Source organism: Cyprinus carpio, chromosome B19 (genome assembly GCF_018340385.1).
Source record: "Cyprinus carpio isolate SPL01 chromosome B19, ASM1834038v1, whole genome shotgun sequence".
Lineage (NCBI taxonomy): Eukaryota > Metazoa > Chordata > Actinopteri > Cypriniformes > Cyprinidae > Cyprinus > Cyprinus carpio.
Window position 1 is genome coordinate 27,191,123 of NC_056615.1, and position 20,662 is coordinate 27,211,784.

The 20,662-nt window shown below is 37.9% G+C and overlaps 1 protein-coding gene across 1 annotated transcript in view; it reads left to right on the forward strand.

The window, feature by feature from the left end:
• Window positions 1–1,913: 1,913 nt before the first annotated feature.
• LOC109085845 overlaps window positions 1,914–20,662 on the forward strand; it is a 29,725-nt gene continuing 10,976 nt past the window's right edge. The window contains exons 1-6 of the mRNA XM_042745326.1: window positions 1,914–2,116; window positions 3,467–3,715; window positions 3,869–4,138; window positions 4,250–4,522; window positions 4,698–4,808; window positions 5,334–5,369. Of these exons, the coding sequence (XP_042601260.1) occupies window positions 2,053–2,116; window positions 3,467–3,715; window positions 3,869–4,138; window positions 4,250–4,522; window positions 4,698–4,808; window positions 5,334–5,369 (1,003 nt within the window). The 5' untranslated portion in view covers window positions 1,914–2,052. The remainder of the gene's footprint in view (window positions 2,117–3,466; window positions 3,716–3,868; window positions 4,139–4,249; window positions 4,523–4,697; window positions 4,809–5,333; window positions 5,370–20,662) is intronic.

Consider the following 20,662-nt stretch of genomic DNA (forward strand, 5'->3'; position numbering starts at 1 on the left):
CCAGTTACTTTGGTCTAGAGCCGCCCCTGCTCTCAAGCTCTGTCAGGTTGGATGGGGTGGACACACATTTTCAGGTTTCTCCAGAAATATTTGACTGGATTCAATCCCAGGATCTGGCTGGGCTACTCAAGAACATTCACAGAGTTGTCTATAAGCCACTCTTGCTGTGTGTTTAGGGTCATTGTCCTGCTGGAAGGTGAACCTTCTGCTCAGTCAGAGGTTCTGAATGCTCTAGACTAGGTTTTCATTAAGGCTATCTCTATATTTTGGTGCATTGAGCTTTTCTTCTACTTTGATAATTCCCTCAGTCCCTGCCGCAGAAAAAACAGCCCACAGCATGAGGCTGCTACCAGCACACTTTACTTTTGGTATTTTACGCCGTGACCACAGTGTGTTTTACTGACATATAGCTAGTCTAACAACATCTCATCAGACCGCAGTTCACCGTTGTTCCACTGAAGCTCGTTTGGCTGCTGTTCATATTCTGCTGTTCTGTGGCCGTGGACTAGTTTTAATCTTTTAATCAGCACCACAGGATTTTATCTGCATTGGCAACACGCACGATTTGTGACGATTGCAAGTGACGTCGCAGCGGACTGAGCGGAGAGTTCAAGTGAAGATTGCAAGTGACTTCGTAGTTTAGTTTCTTTTTTTTCTTGTCTTCACCACCTGGCAACTGTTGTAAAATGTCGAGAGATTCAAACAAAAAGTAATCAATAAATAGAACAAAATAAAAAATGAAAAAGACTGCAAGTGATGTCACCAGCAGAAGCGCAAGTGTCTGAGAGTGCAAGAATGCAAGTTTGTGAGTGCAAGTGAGCTCATCATTGTAGCACGAAAGCACGTTAATACAATGCTCAAGCGCTAATCTTTCCGCTCGCGCGCGGATTTCCCTTGCACTAGCACAAAACCGGACGCGCGCGCTCAGATATACGCTGGTCTAGCCCGGAAAGAGTGCGCGCACTTAAAACGTGTCTCTCCTTTATGCACTATCACTGTAGCCACAGAAGTGCCGTTGAATGTATAGCTAATATTAAGTGGATTTTCATTAAAAAAATCAGAACTGAGAACAAACACTGGATTAAAAAATAATTATTATAATTAAACAGCGAAGCTATTAGATAATTTATTGTTATATCTTGCATCATTTACATCTATTTTTACATTTGTTGTTGATTTGAGGAGTTGTTACTTATTATTGCCATCATACCAACTAAGAATTTGTTGCTATGATTTTAAATTCAGTTGAGCTATCTATCTGACATATTATGACATAACATTGATGTTTTATATAAAGTCTTTAGGGCCATAGATAAATTGCTCAGAGACCAACCAGTTGGACAGAGGTTGTGTGCAAGTCATCCAAGCACCCAATTCCTGGCCAATTCTATTTCATTAACATTTTAAATATTATTAAACTGGAAAGAAATTAAAGGTCCATCTTTGATTGTCAAAAGAATTCCAGGTTCAGTTCACTCAGCCAATTCTATTCCACGTACTGTAGTATTTTCATCGGTCAGTTGTGGAGGTCTGATTGGTTAAAGCTTTATTTATAGTACCTTTTAAAACAGTGTTTACAAAGTAGCATATTTCACAGAAAGATGCATATGTGCAAAGAAAAGATCAAAATACAAGACATATTGTAAAACAACGTAGCTACAATAACCATTTTATGTTAAAACAAAAATACAACAATAAAAAAATCAAGGAAAGGCCCTGCACAAATCTGTCTTGAGACTACTTTTTAAAAGTGCATAATGATAACCTTTGACAACGTTTAATTCAGGTGCGAAAATAATTCATATCTATAGCGCACGAGCCCAGAGAGATTTGAGCGTGCACAGGACACAGTTTGAGTGAGAGGAGAGACACGTTTTAAGTGCGCGCACTCTTTCCTAGCAAGAGCAGCGTAATCTGAGTGCGCGCGTCCGGTTTTGTGCTAGAGCAACGCGTGAGCAGAGAGATTCGCGCTCGCGCATTGCATTAATGTGCTTTCGCTCTACATTAATGCGCTTTCGACATTTGTCAGTAAAATAATGCCATGAACATGAAATGGATTTGACGTTCTCTCTCATTGTACTGTTTGCGTACATAGGGCTACGCGGCGTTTATTCCGGTAAGACATTCATGAATTCATTTATGTTGTTTTCTCTTTTTTTCTGGCGGTTGTACTATTACAAGTAATCCTGCTGGTCATAAAGAACTTTGATTTCTAACTCCACGAGTGCAATCGTGTTTATCTAAAAGTGTAGGCTACTTTTCCTTTCTTTACTCATAGCTAAAAAGCCATGTGTTGACTCTGAAAAACATGCTTTAATTATCTGCATTTATGGTATATTTAGTACAGGAAGGATCACTGAAAAGTACCACACCCCTTTGTGGTCACGGTGGTTACATGTGTGAACTCGTGCAGGATACTTGAGAAATATGTTATAGGCAGTGACGTAACTTTGCTTTGAAAAGTGGTGGGGATACCGTGCAACTCCTTTTGCTAGTTTTTTATTTAATAACCTAATTTACTTGGGGACTGGGTTTAGAGTTGGAAAAACTTAATTTACTTTTCAAAAATACATCGATATACCAGGTGCGGTGTTCTGTCAGACTACTACCTCCCATTAAAACAGTGGATATAGTACAGTTCGACAACGAAAAATACTACTGTAAAGTTATGGTTTATTAACCCTTACAGTAATTCAAATACAGCAATTATGTGTTATATTCGTGGTTGTAGCTAGAAGGGATACAGCTACAGGAAACCAACAATAAATATTTTTTTCTACCTATTATGTTTTATTAAAGTCTACACCTACCCAAAATCTACCCTTACAGTAATGCAGATACATTAAATATTGTTGTTCAATCAATGCATGCTGATGAACTTTTATCGTAGTTTATAATTATTAAATTAAATTAAATTAAATTAATGCATTAAGCAGACGCTTTTTTTAGTATTGGTAGGTTTAGGAGTAGGTTTGGGGGAGGGGTTAGGATTAGGCAATCAGGTAGCGATTTGAACGAGGGGGGTAATAATTTGGCAGGGGGTCAAAATTGGGAACAACACCTGTGCTTTGATGGAATTGCTTTATGCGCGAGCTTGAGCGCGGAATAGGCTCTAATACGTCTGACTGTATTAAAAACATTGCAGTTCAAAACCATCGCTCCTTTAATGTTTAATTCATGCCTAGTGTATGTTGATAACATAATAAAATTTTATGTGAATGTCTCACATTTCTGCAACAATACCATGGTTACAGTTACTATAGTACTACGTATAAAGTAAATCTGTGGTATGTAATTGATATTAGTTTTAATTAGCTGCTGAGTGAACTGACCTGTCTTAGAGATGAATTTGAATTATCCAAGAGAGAGATAAAGATATTATTAGGAGTACTCTCAGGCAGTTTGACTATATGTAATGTTGACATGACCTTAACACTTTTATTGTCCTGCATTTATCTTTCCTCAGAGAGACACCATCTCCTGTTTGTTTACACCTCCCTCAGCAAACCTGATGGAGTCTCTGGTCCTGTGTTCAGTGCAGTGTGTCTGTATGACGACAGATGGATCTCTCACTACAGTAATGAAGAACAAACCTGGAACAGAGATCGTTTTGATGCAGAAATCTGGAGATATACCAAAGAACCTCATGAATCTAGAGACTGGTTCATAAATCTGCTTAACACTCTGGCAAACTGCACAAGCTCCGGATGTGATGGTGAATTCATTGGGTTTTACTGGAATGACATTGATATATTTTTAAGTGTTCAAATGCTTTTATGGGCCACTGTATTTATTAAATTACAACATATTTTTTAACTTGTAATAATTTGTTGTTGTTTTTTATTTATTTATTAATTTACATGTTCAGGCCTCCATACACTACAGAGGAGAGTCGGCTGTGAGGTGGATAAACATCCAGATGGAGCAGTGATGAATGTGAATGCATTTGATGAGTACGGATATGATGGAGAGGATTTTATTTTCTTTAATTATTACACAATGCAGTGGATTGATAAAAGTCCAAAGGCAAAAGAAACCAAAATGAAATGGGATTCTGACAGAGTACACAATCATCATCTCCAGTTATACCTCAAAGACTGCATGGACTGGATCTCCACATTTAATGCTTTGATAAGCAGTATGTGTTTCTCTAATGACTTCAGTGTTTCAAACTCAATTATTTGTCTTTTTGTTCAGAATCAGCTGAGTGGTTCCACTATCCTCCTCTATCATGTGCTTCTTATTGCAGCTCCTCCAGCTCTTCACATGTTTGCATCTGCAGCTCCTCATGACCAAAGCGAGCTGATTCTGACCTGTCTGGCCACTGGCTTCTCCCCCAAACTCACAGAGATGAAGATCACGCTAAACAACATCACACTCCAACCCTTCAGCTCTTCTGGAGTCAGACCCAATGATAACCAAAGCTTTCAGATGAGAGCCAGTGTGAAGATACAAAGAGATGAGAAACAGGGCTATGAGTGTCACGCCCTTCACAGCGGTCAGACATTTACAACAACATGGGGTAAATATGACCATATTAACAGTCAGACTTTAATATTGTGTGCAAAATTGTTGTACAGTAGCTTCCTACTCCAGCTGGCAGCTCAGAATTTCTCAAGAAACAGTATTTACTTGTTGCATGAATTTATAGAACATAGAATTATAACATTATATGTTAAATAATTTTTTCCCTGCAGATGGAAGTCTGGAATCTAGAAGTCATCACTGGGCAGCAGTAGCCGCAGGTGCTTTTGCGATTGCAGTTCTATGCATCATGTCTTTAATCTACAAAAACAGAAGGTTCAGTGGTGAGTTCATATTAATTTAAGGACTAATTGACCCCGAACTGAAAATTGTCATTATTTACTCACCCTCATATCATTCCATATTATTCATATTATACACAAAAATAGACATTTTTGAGGAATAGTCATACTCGGCCATCCTGCAAACAGGACAAACACTATAATAATATGTTTCAAATGTCTTTTTTCTCATTCTCATTTGTCTTTAACCTGAGATTAATTATTTAATGAAATATTTCTTCAGCATTTAAATATGGAGACCATGCTGTAACGTCTGGTACCATAAAGGCTTATGAGATTAATATGCACACTCTAAAAAATGCTGGGTGTTTCAACCCAAGTTTGGGTCAAATATGGACTATGCCAACTTTTGGGTTAAAAATTTAATGTAAAAATTTAACCCAACGGCTGGGTTAGTTTAGAGTGGGGTTTATCAAGTGAAACATATAACATACTGAATTGGTATGAAATCAGCACGAGCTGATGCTAATTCTAAAGTTTTTTAATAATATATTGTATCATCTCTAGGCCAGATGAACCGCAGCGTGAGAACATCACCTCAAGGTCAGCGGATCCCCTGACTAGGGGTGTATGAAAATATTGATACATGTGAGTATCGTGATACTTCGATTCTCAAAATCGGAATATCGATATTTAAAAAGGAAAAAAAAAAGAAATTCATACAAGATTCATGGAAGTTGTTTCGTTTTGAGTTTACATCCCGACCGCTAGATGGCAGTCTTCATATCTGAACGACAGTGATAGTAACAGGAAACAGTAGCATTAGGGCATGCCACTAATGTTAGCATTAATATCGCTATTCGCTGCTAGTAATGGAGGATGAAAGAATTGTCCCTGTTCCTGGTTCGGTGTACAAAGCTGAAGTGTGCCGTCATCTGGGCTTTTGGCTTTTACTTTTTTGTTAGACCTTCTCCAAAAAGTCTTGCTCGTACAGCCTCTGGATCCAGTAAGTCCACCTGTTGTACTCTTTCATCCAACTCTGCATCAGAGATGTTTATGAAGCGGCCACGCAGAGATAGATTGAATGATCTGTTTAGGATCAAACATTTAAAAATAATTCTGAGTGTAACATTGATTTATTTTACTTACAAACCCGATTCCAAAAAAGTTGGGACACTGTACAAATTGTGAATAAAAACAGAATGCAATGATGTGGAATTTTCAAATTTCAATATTTTATTCAGAATACAACATAGATGACATATCAAATGTTTAAACTGAGAAAATGTGTCATTTTAAGGGAAAGATAAGTTGATTTTAAATTTTATGGCATCAACACATCTCAAAAAAGTTGGGACAAGGCCATGTTTACCACTGTGTGGCACCCCCTATTCTTTTTATAACAGTCTGCATACGTCTGGGGACTGAGGAGACAAGTTGCTCAAGTTTAGGAATAGGAATGTTGTCCCATTCTTGTCTAATACAGGCTTCTAGTTGCTCAACTGTCTTAGGTTTTCTTTGTCGCATCTTCCTCTTTATGATGCGCCAAATGTTTTCTATGGGTGAAAGATCTGGACTGCAGGCTGGCCATTTCAGTACCTGGATCATTCTTCTACGCAGCCATGATGTTGTAATTGATGCAGTATGTGGTCTGGCATTGTCATGTTGGAAAATGCAAGGTCTTCCCTGAAAGAGACGACGTCTGGATGGGAGCATATGTTGTTCTAGAACTTGGATATACCTTTCAGCATTGATGGTGCCTTTCCAGATGTGTGAGCTGCCCATGCCACACGCACTCATGCAACCCCATACCATCAGAGATGCAGGCTTCTGAACTGAGCGCTGATAACAACTTGGGTTGTCCTTGTCCTCTTTAGTCCGGATGACATGGCGTCCCAGTTTTCCAAAAAGAACTTCAAATTGTGATTCGTCTGACCACAGAACAGTTTTCCACTTTGCCACAGTCCATTTTAAATGAGCCTTGGCACAGAGAAAACGCCTGCGCTTCTGGATCATGTTTAGATATGGCTTCTTTTTTGACCTATAGAGTTTTAGCCGGCAACGGCGAATAGCACGGAGGATTGTGTTCACCGATAATGTTTTCTGGAAGTATTCCTTAGCCCATGTTGTGATTTCCATTACAGTAGCATTCCTGTATGTGATGCAGTGCCGTCTAAGGGCCCGAAGATCACGGGCATCCAGTTTGGTTTTCCGGCCTTGACCCTTTCGCACAGAGATTGTTCCAGTTTCTCTGAATCTTTGGATGATATTATGTACTGTAGATGATGATGACTTCAAACTCTTTGCAATTTTTCTCTGAGAAACTCCTTTCTGATATTGCTCCACTATTTTTCACCACACCATTGGGGGAATTGATGATCCTCTGCCCATCTTGACTTCTGAGAGACACTGCCACTCTGAGAGGCTCTTTTTATACCCAATCATGTTACCAATTGACCTCCAGCTGTTCCTTATATGTACATTTAAATTTTCCGGCCTCTTATTGCTACCTGTCCCAACTTTTTTGAAATGTGTAGCTCTCATGAAATCCAAAATGAGCCAATATTTGGGATGACATTTCAAAATGTCTCACTTTCAACATTTGATATGTTATCTATATTCTTTTGTGAATAAAATATAAGTTTGAGATTTGTAAATTATTCCATTCATTTTTTACTCACAATTTGTACAGTGTCCCAACTTTTTTGGAATCGGGTTTGTAATTTTAAATAATTCTATACGATTTCAGTTTGTAATGTTACGTTCCCACTCTTTAATTAGTCTAGGGGAATGGAGGAATACGTAACAAAGAAAAGGAAAATCCACATGGAGCCTCTCATCCCAGTCCCAGTTCTGAAGAACACTGCCAACCACTAAAGGATCCACTATAATTTGATTTATTATATTTCTTTAACACATGCAGGAGTAGCAAGAACAAAGCAAACAGGCTTCAGGAGGGGGCATAGCCAAAATAACAAACAAAACAGCAGCTTACTCCATTTTGAAACTAACTTACCTAGCACAGGGACAAAATAAATAACAAAAAGACAATATACTTCCTTAACTACCTAACTTTTCCAAAAAAACAGGAGAAAAGGAGTTAAAAGAAATAGGCACCCTCCTCCCTACAAGTTATAAAGTAGACAACTTAAATATTGAAGACAGGACTACAGAAGTATTAGCAATATTGAGTGGAGTCCAACAGTTTAAGTGGGGGCAGCAAAGCAACCGTACACAAACTGAAACTCTAGCACAAAATTGGCATTAGGCATCAACTAACAACAGTACCAAAACCACAACACTAGTCTGGGGCTGCAGAGAGGGTCCATGCAGGGAGAGGGAGATGGCTCAAACTTTCTCCTTTCCTCTCTCCCCCAACTGTGCTTTCTCGGTGGCTTTTATAGCTGGTTCCTTTTTGGAGGAGCCAGTGAATGAGTTGATTGGTCATCATGAGTATCAGGTGTCAGTAATCAGCTCCTATCAGCACAGCACAGGAGAGAAAAGACGACTGAGAACAAACAAGCTCTTGACTGACCCCAGAACAGTACAAACTACGTCACAGGACGTAACACCCCCATCACCAAGTTTATAACCCATGGCTTATAAACAGTTAATACTTTACATGTACAGTACACTTTAGTCCCCATCACAGGCTCTGGAAAGCGCATCTGCCACCACATTCTCAGAGCCTTTCTTGTGTTTGATGTCCAAGTTGTATTCTTGCTGATACAGTGACCACCGCATCAAACGCTGATTCCAATTGCACATGCGAGACAGGAAGACAAGAGGGTTATGGTCAGTGTAAACAACAAGAGGGGTACAACTACCTCCAACATAGACTTCAAAATGCCTAAGTGCCATTACTAGTGCCAGAGCTTCCTTCTCGATGGTACTATAGTTTTGTTGAGACTTTGAAAACTTCTTGGAAAAATAACAGACAGGATGCTCAATTCCTGCCCCGTCTTCTTGCAACAAAACTGCCCCAGCTCCTACAGCACTTGCATCAACTTGTAGCTTGAAAGGTGAAGAGAAGTTAGGAGCAGATAAAATGGGACCATAACACAGAAGGTCTTTGGCAGCAAGAAATGCATGGTCACAATCCGAACTCCACACAAAGTTCTTTGAAGTGCTAAGCATATCAGTGAGGGGTGACACAATCGTTGCAAAGTTCTTACAAAATCCTCTATAGTACCCTGCCATTCCCAAAAATCTGCGTAACTGACGCTTGGTACTGGGTGTAGGGAACTCAATGATGGCAGACACTTTTGCTTCAATAGGCTTGACATAACCTTGACCAACCTTTTTACCAAGGTAAGTTACAACACCTTTAGCAAACTCACACTTGGCCAAATTAAGGGTTAACCGAGCATCACTTAACCTTGTAAACAGTTTCTCCAAACTGCAGATGTGATCTTCCCACTCATCTGAATAGACTACAATGTCATCTAAGTAAGCTTCACAACTGGGCAGGCCTAGCAAAACTTTTTGCATTAGACGTTGAAATGTGGCAGGTGCGTTTCGCATCCCAAAAGCCATACAGTTATACTGTAGGAAATCATCAGGTGTTACAAATGCAGAGATCTCACATGCACGTGCAGTTAGTGGAACCTGCCAATAACCTTTTAACAGGTCTAACTTGGAAACAAACTTCGATGCACCAACTCTGTCCACGCAGTCTTCCATCCGTGGTAAGGGAAAGGAGTCAGGTTTTGTCACACTGTTTACTTTTCTATAATCCGTACAAAAGCGAAAGGTGTTGTCAGACTTTGGGACCAGTAGGCATGGAGAACTCCAGGGACTTTGACTGGATACAGCCAGCCCATTTGTAAGTAGATAATCTACCTCTGATTTCATAATCGCTCGCTTTGCCGGATTCACTCGGTATGGATGTTGCTTGATTGGAAGAGAATTCCCTACATTGATGTCATGAAACAATATACTGGTTCTACCAGGCACGTCAGCAAACAGGGCAGGATGTTTCCACAACAACATTTTAACATCCTTACGCTGGTCTTCAGGTAAATAAGATAAATAAGAGTCCAAACTACTTAATATAGCTGAATTATTCAAACGAACACCAGGTGAATAAGCTTCAGCTACCAATTCCTCAACATTAGGACTGCAAACAGGAGCTACTGTAACACTGGGTTTCAGTGTAGGTGAGGGAAGAGAGGTCCCAAAAGAGTTACGAGCAACGTAACGCTTTAGCAAGTTAATATGACACACTCTCTTCTTACGACGACGATCGGGAGTATTTACAACATAGTCTGTGTCACTAAGTTTTTGCTCAATGACATACGGACCAGAAAACTTTGCATCAAAAATTGAGCCAGGAACAGGAAGTAATACCAGAACAGAGTCACCTGGTTGAAAACTGCGTTGTACTGTTTTCTTGTCAAAGTGACTTTTCATTCTAGACTGCGCTATGGCTAGGTGGACTTTGGCTACTTCGCAAGCCTTTTGTAAGCGTTCGCGGAAAGTAGCGACATAGTCTAAAATTGGGACAGCAGGGCTACTCTTACTAGTTAACTGTTCTTTTAACAACTTCAAAGGCCCACGAACGGTATGAGCAAACACAAGCTCATGAGGACTAAATCCCAAGGACTCCTGAACCGACTCCCTCACAGCAAACATAAGTAGCGGTAAGCCATCCATCCAGTCTCTTCCAGTCTCGACACAGTAAGTGCGGATCATGGACTTCATGGTTTGATGAAAACGCTCTATCGCCCCCTGTGACTCAGGGTGATAGGCGCTAGACAGTTGGTGTGCTATACCCAACTCTTTCAACATCTGCCCAAAAACTTTTGAGGTGAAGTTCGTCCCCTGATCAGTTTGAATTAGTCTGGGTAGACCAAATGTTGTACAAAACTTTACGATCTCCTTCAACACTACGGGTGCCTTTAATGAACGCAACGGTACAGCCTCAGGGTAACGAGTAGCAGTACACATCATTGTTAAAATGTACTGATGCCCATGTTTAGACTTTGGAAGAGGCCCTACACAATCAATCAACAACTTTTCAAATGGCTCACCCATAACAGGAATTGGATTAAGGGGAGCTTTTGGGACAGTCTGATTTGGTTTGCCTGCACGCTGGCAGACATCACAGGAGCGACAAAAATTAGACACAGCAGATTTTACTCCAGGCCAGTAGAAGTACTTTGTAATGCGCTGAAATGTTTTGTTGACACCAAGATGCCCTGCAAGAACATTTTCGTGTGCCAATTTCAAAACTTGAGAACGGTAACTGGCAGGCAGAACAACCTGATATATGGTCAACCAATCTTTTTGCTCTGACGACCTTGGTTCCCATTTGCGCATTAGGACTCCATCATCCCAAAAGTAGCCTACCCTTGCCGTTACAAGATTGCAATGATCTACCGCTAAACTAATGCATTTTGCAAGTGTAGTATCTGACTTCTGCACAGCAGCAAGATGTTCCTTACCCACCATGGAAGGAAGTTCAGCGGCAAGCAGAGGGTCATGCTCAGACACCATTTCCAATGGAACAGACAACTTGCACTCTACTGACTCGGGTTGCTCAGCCATGAAAGAATCTGAAAGATCAACCATATCTTGAAACTTTCGTGACTGAGACCGAACACAAGAGGAAATTTCTCAGCAAGATCCGACCGCACATGCTGGAAAAGACACAAGAGGAAATTTCTCAGCAAGATCCGACGAAGCGCCAGAGAAAGGCATACGAAGCGTCAGAGAAAGGCAGCACATCCTCTAAAATGAAGGACTGTGCTGATCCCGTATCTCTCAAAATTTGCACGCACTCAACATTAGGGCTGCCAGCTAAAGACACATAGCCTGGCCGAAGAAACGGTCCAAAAGACGAGGTATCCGTGGCACACAAATCAGGAGCAGATTGTATTAATGCTACATGCCTAGGCTTTTCAGTTGCTTTTTTTCTCTGTTTCCAAGCTCGACAATCATTGATCAAATGGCCAGGATCAAGACAATAAAAGCAAACTCTCCTTTCAGCTGTATTTCTTGCAACGGATTTAGTTCTGCCACTGATTTTATGGCCTTCTCCGGGAGTTACATCTTGAGCTACAGACTCTGCAGATAAAACTGTTTTCGTCTGACGACCAGAATAAAAAACCGTCCGATGTGTAAGTGTGAATTCATCTGCAAGTACTGCCGCATCCGAGAGCTTTATCACTTTTTGTTCATTTAAATGAACCACAACACTTTCCGGCACGCATGATTTAAAGTCTTCCAATAAGACCAATTCTTGTAACTCTTCGAAAGTGGTAATTTTGTTTGCAAAACACCACTTCTCAAAGAGGGTCTTTTTTTCCCTAGCAAATTCGACGTAAGTTTGTTTGGCTTGCTTTGAACATGCTCTAAATTTCTGCCTATATGCCTCAGGCACCAATTCATATGCTCTCAAAACAGCTGCTTTCACAGTGTCATAGTCCAATGACGCCTCAATTGGCAAAGCCGCACACACCTCTTGTGCTTTGCCAACGAGGTTACACTGAAGCAGCAAAGCCCACATATCCTTTGGCCAACTCAATTTAGTCGCGACACGCTCAAAGGCAATAAAGTAAGAGTCTACCTCTGTCTCACGAAAGGGTGGCACTAACTTGACATATTTACCAATATCTAGATCAGCTTTAGGAGTTAAAGAATCAGGATAGGAACGTGGTTTAGGAACCGGCCTATCATATAAAAGATCGTGTCTCAAGCTCACGCAGTTTAATATCACGATCTGCTTTAATTTCAAGAGCTCTCAAACGAAGGCGTTGAGTCTCATACTCTTGCTTTTTTAGTTCTAATTCAAGCTCTTTTAACCGCAGTGTGATTTTAGGATCCAGAGAAGATACTTTCTCACTACTACTGACTGAACCTGAAATATCAGACGGCGCTTCCATATCAGTTACAGCTTCTATCCCCTGCTCTACAGTTCTTTCTGTGAAAGTACCCACCTCTACCAATTTACGATATAACTCATCCTTTATCACACTTTTCTTTGCACTTCTAGAAGTTAGTGTTATGTTGTAAAAGTCAGCTAGCTCTAACAGATCTTTCTTTCTACACCGATTAAACTCCTCTATTGACGGAGACAGTGAGAACTTTACTAAATCAAATTCCATTTTTTTTTCTCAAAAACACAATGGAACTTCCTCACCCATCAAAGTTCGAAGCAGCCAAACAAAACTTACCCAATTCCAGAAGATTCACAATAGTTGTAACCCGAACATGCATAGGACGAGCCCCCAATTGTTACGTTCCCACTCTTTAATTAGTCTAGGGGAATGGAGGAATACGTAACAAAGAAAAGGAAAATCCACATGGAGCCTCTCATCCCAGTCCCAGCTCTGAAGAACACTGCCAACCACTAAAGGATCCACTATAATTTGATTTATTATATTTCTTTAACACATGCAGGAGTAGCAAGAACAAAGCAAACAGGCTTCAGGAGGGGGCATAGCCAAAATAACAAACAAAACAGCAGCTTACTCCCATTTTGAAACTAACTTACCTAGCACAGGGACAAAATAAATAACAAAAAGACAATATACTTCCTTAACTACCTAACTTTTCCAAAAAAAAAACAGGAGAAAAGGAGTTAAAAAGAAATAGGCACCCCTCCTCCCTACAAGTTATAAAGTAGACAACTTAAATATTGAAGACAGGACTACAGAAGTATTAGCAATATTGAGTGGAGTCCAACAGTTTAAGTGGGGGCAGCAAAGCAACCGTACACAAACTGAAACTCTAGCACAAAATTGGCATTAGGCATCAACTAACAACAGTACCAAAACCACAACACTAGTCTGGGGCTGCAGAGAGGGTCCATGCAGGGAGAGGGAGATGGCTCAAACTTTCTCCTTTCCTCTCTCCCCCAACTGTGCTTTCTTGGTGGCTTTTATAGCTGGTTCCTCTCTGGAGGAGCCAGTGAATGAGTTGATTGGTCATCACGAGTATCAGGTGTCAGTAATCAGCTCCTATCAGCACAGCACAGGAGAGAAAAGACGACTGAGAACAAACAAGCTCTTGACTGACCCCAGAACAGTACAAACTACGTCACAGGACGTAACAGTAAGGAGTGAAGTCAAGCTGACAATTATCATTATGCAATTAAACAAAATTATGACAATACCCTTGGGTTCATAAGTAAGATCTATATTTACTCAAGATGTCGTTTCACAGCGTGACTTTAAGTGCCAAGTATTTCTGCAATTTGAGGTAAGTAAACTGTAAAGACAGTAAAAACTGCAGTTTTTCAGGGGTGATGTGGCACTTTGGACGCCCAGTATGTCCCCTAACGCGTAGAACTAGATAACCAAGGAAAGCTGCAATAGAAAACATTTAATTAGATATAACAATGATTAGTGCTTTGACATCCACTTAACTTTGATTGTTTTTTTTACACTTTATCCAAGTATGCTTATTGTCAACTGTTACAACTGCATGATTTATGTTTTCAATTACAGTGTGGGTACATTGAACATTAAGACCTCTAATGTGAAAGTACATATATTTCTGTATCCATCAGAGTTCCGATAGAGTGCAGCCCATCCACTAGTTTCTCATAGTGAAAAACAACAATACCACCAGGTTGTAGTTGCTGCCGAACGTCTGCCACAAACGCCAATTAAATTTAAGAGTCCGTCAGCTAGTTGGGATTCACAAAGTCTGCTTCTTGCCCATTGAAGGCTCCGTGCCATCGTTTCCATTGCAGACAGAATTTAACAAGAAACAGGGCAATCAATGGATAGCCTTACCTTAATTAAAGTCAAATACAAAAATAGAGGAGCTGGAACAGATATTTATTAATCATCAGTTGCCTTTTAGGCTAACTTGTCATCTATAGGCTAAACACCTTAAGGCCAAGAAACAAAACAAAAATACTGGGCGGCCACAGTGCCACAAAACAAGATCAATTACCTTGTAATTATTGTTTCAATAGAGTCCTGGTCATCTGTTTGAGCCAATCTGGCACACTCCCGAAATGCTCAGCGCCATTGTAATCCTCCTGGAAAGAAGTGTATTATAGTGTAATATAGTTAGGAGTAAAATAAGTGTAATATAGTTAGGAATATATTTATGAAATAATGCGGATGTGAGGGCTTCTGGTCTTTATATGAATCAAACATAATAAAATCATATATTACAACAGTTCAGCGCACTCGTCAGTCTTTGAGCTTCTATCTATCTATCTGTCTATCTATCTATCTATCTATCTATCTATCTATCTATCTATCTATCTATGTAGCCTAGTTATATCTGTCTGTCATCAACTCTGTATCATAGAATGGTAACTTTTCTTTCTGTTGTTATTTTGTAGATGTTTGTTGTAACAAAATGGCTTGAATGTAATTTTAGATACTTTAGTAAAACAATGGTTATTACAGTCATGGTTACTATGGTTTTACTGTATTAATACAATATAACTGTAGTAAAACCATGTGTTATTCAGTTTATAATGAAGTTTATAATGACCGCATCCAATTTCTAGAATTTTTGTAATTTTGTCATAATTTTATTTGATTAGTTGTGCCATTCCCATTTCTTTCTTTTAAGGACTTAATATATATATAATTGATATTGATTTAATTATCTTGTAAATACCATACAAATGTCATCTCTGGGGAAAAAAATGATTAAATGGGTTAATACATAGCCTATGCTAGTACTTAGCTATAACTCGCTGTTAATAGACATATCACAGGGGGTTAAATGACCAAATATGTAAGTCGAAGATAATTCATAACTCTGAAACAACATCAACTCTTATTGATTCCAACTGCAACGGTATTTTGATATATTGCATATAATGGCAGGCTGTCGTGCTAATCGCAAAGCAACAAACTCATGACAAACTTAAATAAAGTAAAAAAAAATACCTTTTTCAACCCACCGTAATATGTTTAACAGTGTTTATTATAACCGAAAGTAAGCTAAGTTTGTTTTCACAGTTACCTGTAAAGAAGTGTAATATATAATTTGGAAAGAATGATGTATGGATTCCCGTCTCTCTACTCTATTTACTATACGATCACAGTATACGATGCGCATCACGGGCGTGCCCCCAACGGAAGATGCCAGGTGACGTAGGCTCATCGTATCCATCAGGTAAGCGGTTGTTCGCAATCTCATGAATAAATACAATAAAACGAAGGTGTGCATCACCAGATTTATAGTCATGAGAATGATTACAAACAGTAACGACAGGCGGTGTCACCGTGACACAACACCTTTATTTTATTTGAATTATTCATGATAGAGTGACTCAAACACTACACTGAGCTTACCTCATCAGCCATCATGAACCAACTTCATTGACCTAATGCTAACTTCCAGGAAACTGAATAGATAGATCACGAGTGTATTAGCACTCCAAATCTATCCAACATTTTGGCGAGAATATAGATTAATCTGTTGTTCTGTGTAGTAGCCTTACTTTTTGATTCAAGGCTTAATGGTGTTATCAGAAGGGGCTCTCTAACAAATAATGCATAGTGGTTGAATTATAAAAATATGCTTTAGAAGTATGTTACAGTATAAGTGTACATGTAAATACTGTTTGGAGAAATGTGTAAATATATTACACAGTTTCTACTGTGATTGTGAAAATGTTCATGACTTTTAGGGCTTGAACAGTTATAGTTAACTGTCTAAATAGGCCCATTTAAAATATGCTGTAATTATTATATGTAGTTATAGCCTATATTCTGAAAAGTCATTGTTCAACATGTATTTTCACCTTAAAAATAATGCTATTTACAAGCTTAATTTAGGTTCTCTGTGTTTGAGCAAAAGCAACAAACTAGTAGGCGGTGCTATAATAAGTAATAAGTTCAAAAAAGCGCTAATACAGAGAATAGTGACTTATGTCCAGATGTCAGTAAATTATAAATTATTTGTAAATTACTGTAAATTATTTGGCCTAAAAGCAAGAGTGTTATAATGGACACTAGCTGAAGGTGTTTTAGATTATGCGGTGGTCAGTGGTTTAGTGATTCTGAATGGATCCGTATACAGTCAGGTCAAGGCAGGAGGTTTAGTGGTCTTTAGCGTCTCCCTGTGGTCCTGCTTGGTATCGCAGCTTGACTCGTGCTTATTTTTATTGAAAACGTTCATTTAATTATTGATTGATTGTGGCACTATGCATACATTGTGTTGAAATATCTAAAATGCTCAGTGGGAGACAAAACAGACATTCTTTTAAAGCAGACTGTCAACAAAAAAAGTAGAAAAAATGCACATAACAAATATAAAATGAAATTGCATATAACACAAAAAGAAATGAAATTAAAATTGCATATAACAAATATTTCCATGGTGAATAGACATCTTAACATTTTGACCACTGCAGCTCACACAATGACAAGAACTCTAATTATTTTGGTGGCCTTGGTCAAGTCACTGACACAATAACTAGATTTTAAAGCATGAATTAAATGTTTTGGGTGAGTTAGGGTTCAGATGTTTTAGCAAACAGTTGTGACAAAGCAATTGAGAAAAACTGCAATAGTTCAGCTTTAAATATGTAGAATAACAATTCAATAAAGGCTTAATGCATATTTTTTGGTGCTGAAGTTATGTCACTGAGAAAGGGGTTTATTTAAACTTTATTTTTTATGCTTTTATTATTAGTAATATAAAACTTAGTATTATTCATATTATTATTAAATATTAGTATATATATTAGTATTATTGGTTGCTATCATTTGTAAAGTTCTTTGTTATTTTTGAAAATGCATAAATAACAACAAATAAAATCTGCACATTGTGTAATATGCTGTTTGTTGTCTTTTTTTTTTGTTTACCTACAAAAAAACTAAATTTGTAAAAGCATTCTTTATTATGTATTAAAACTACACCTGTCTGAAATTGCACATTGCTTTTAATTCCTGCTGCTGATTTTGGATATTGTCTTGACCTGAAGAAAAAATAGTGTTTTGAATTGTGTGATTGCAGTATCTGAACAATTTTTGAGTGCAGACAAATTCAAATAAACATCTTTTTACAGACTTAATTGTAAAATGGGGGGAAAAAATCACATCCACAACATGATTAATTTCCTAATTTTGTGATCTCATTGGTTGGTTGGCTGGTTAACTAGCCAGCAAAAGTTTTCTTTGCATGCTAAATCTGTCTTCAACCCAAGCAAAAGCAACAACATAATGTATAATTTATAAAGCAGTCAATGAAAATACAACATTTAAAAACAATCATTTTATGACAGGTTTATGATACAAGGACTTACACAATGGGAAGCAGAACATGGGTATTGATATTTAATATTCTGAAGAAATGCTTCCGCATGAACAAATAATATCAACATTCATCTGTGAATCAATAGAAAGACCCTATGTCAGTATCTTCAGATAGTATTTTCACATTAATAAACAGGTTCACCTGAAAGTATATCAGAGTGGTGTAGTACAGTTCAGCTCTTATTTCTAAGTGGTCTTTTCATCCTAGCCACGCTACAATAACATACTTGCCAATAAAGCTCTTTCTGATTCTAATGAAAAATTTTTACCCATCTTCTGGGCTGGGTAAATCTGTTTTTTAATAATTACTTGTCACATATAATACCGGGCCATCTGAATTTTATACATGAGTTCTTTTGAAAATTCAGCTGTAATATCGCTGGTTTTAGTTAGTTAAAACTGGCCATGACCTGTGATTATCCCTGTAGATTAGCACTAGATGAAGATTTAATTCTTAAAGAGGTGGAAATAATTAAATATATTAATGGCTGATATGTTGTGCATCCTTAAATGCTAAATATTTTGACAATGTTAAAAATGTTTCATTACATGCAAATGTTTGAATAAACCTTTTGCACTCTGGTTAATAAATAATTTGCCTACCTGTGTAATGTGTACTTATATAATTAATATCTCGTGTGTCCCGTCAGTGTGCTTTCCAAAGATTAGATTCCTCTCACAACTGTGTCAAGAAATCACATTTCTGGAGTGAAAAAGAGACGAAGGAAACAAAGTTTAAACCTAAACCGAACAATTCAATCAGTAAAACCAGCGGATGAATAAAACACAAGGTATATAAACGAATGAAACCTTAAGTATCTGTTAGTATGTAGTAGCACAGTTCCTGCTGATCATGAACACAATTATAATTCTATTTGAATATGATATCGTACGTGTGAATGCAAAGTTTCACATTGAATATAGAAATGATTACGTTTTCTTAACGCTATGTGCTGGCAAAATAGCACAAAAGAGGAGAAGAACTTTGACTGAGAAGTTGAACATCAGAGATTTTTGTATTTCGGTTTGAATGCGTAAAAAAAAATCCGCAGAGGTATACGGTGACGCAATTTTGTATTGTTTCCAGGAGCACATGATCATATTTAATAGGTCGTTTTCCTTTTTTCTTGTTTATGAACTGCTTTAAGGCCTAATTACAGACACAAAGGTTCGTGCTTCCCTCTGCTGGTGACAATCAGAACTAATACAGAATTCATAAATTTAAGAGATAGCAAGAGGGTAAAACAACAGAAATGTTGCTTTATCGAATGTCTGTGATTTTTTTTTTTTTTTTTTTTAGCAGTGAGGATTCAACATCTAAACTAAAAATCTAAAAACTTGATTTCTCGTACTAAATAGGCTTAAAGATGCACTAGTCCTCAACACCGAAAAGACATGCCAGTAAAAAACAAAATAAAAAAACATGATTTGAGAGGAGAGCAAACCAGTTTATTTTCTAAAATCTAAATTAAACACCTCAAAATAACAGTAAATCAATGTTGACACAACAACCTCTTAAACATCTACAAACATTCATAATTTTTATTAATTTACCTTTATACCATGAAGTCTCATTGAGATTAAAATCTCTATTTTACAAGGGAGACCTGGTCAAGGTACCATTAAAACATTTTAAAATAATAGAACAATATAACATAATATCCTCTCAACAAAAATAATTACAAGCCTCCATTTTGAATTCAAAAGGACAACTTTCAAATGGTGACAGGATTTCTCTGCAGAAAACCCGGAGTGTAGCCGGAGCAGAAACCATAGTGTGACTCCTCTCTTACTATTCAACAGACCAATCACAGATCGCTTTGTTCATCAACATCGTTAAGGATGTTTAAACTTGGATTCCATGATGCAATAATAGCAGTACCTATAACCTAAAAACAAAAACAGAAGATACAGCAGACGTTTATAAACACTTCAGCTTGATACAAATATCTTGTTTTAGTAAATGTAGAATTCAGTACATGTTAATGCATATAATCTTATAATAATGTATCACACATTGAACTGCAGAGTACATTTTAAACAATGAAAACGATCAAAAATCATACAGTTTTAACTTAAAAAAATCAGTTCACATATTTCATAAAGTACATACGGTCATCTATGATTCGTTCACTTTAAAATGTCTTTAAAACAAGAATATTTAAACACAATGATAATGTTGAATATTTAGAACTTACCGCTGTATAGTTTACACAAAGCCAACAAGCTGACACTAGAACTACAACTATAGCTCCTACCACTCCTACGATAACAGGCCACATAGTTTCACTGTCAAAACATGTTCCACCTGCAGAATAAAGAGGGAAAAAAACGGTATAAATGCACTGAACATGTTGGCATGAGCTGAGGCACTTTAACTGTAATTATCAGTGGCAAGCAATATTAACAGCATTGACTAGTATTATTTGTTTCATATTTTATACACCAGGATTCTCTGGAAGAAGAGTGCAATATCTCAATGGGATCTTCCTGGTTAAAAAAAAAAAAAAAAAATCACTCAAGACTGAATTGCGATTTTACCCCAATTTGTTGAAGCTGGTTCTGTCAGACTGCTGGGTTGGCGTGAAGAGAATCATGTTTCAAATGTCAGTGCACTCAAAAATTTGAGGGTGGTTTTAAAAACTATTTTAACTT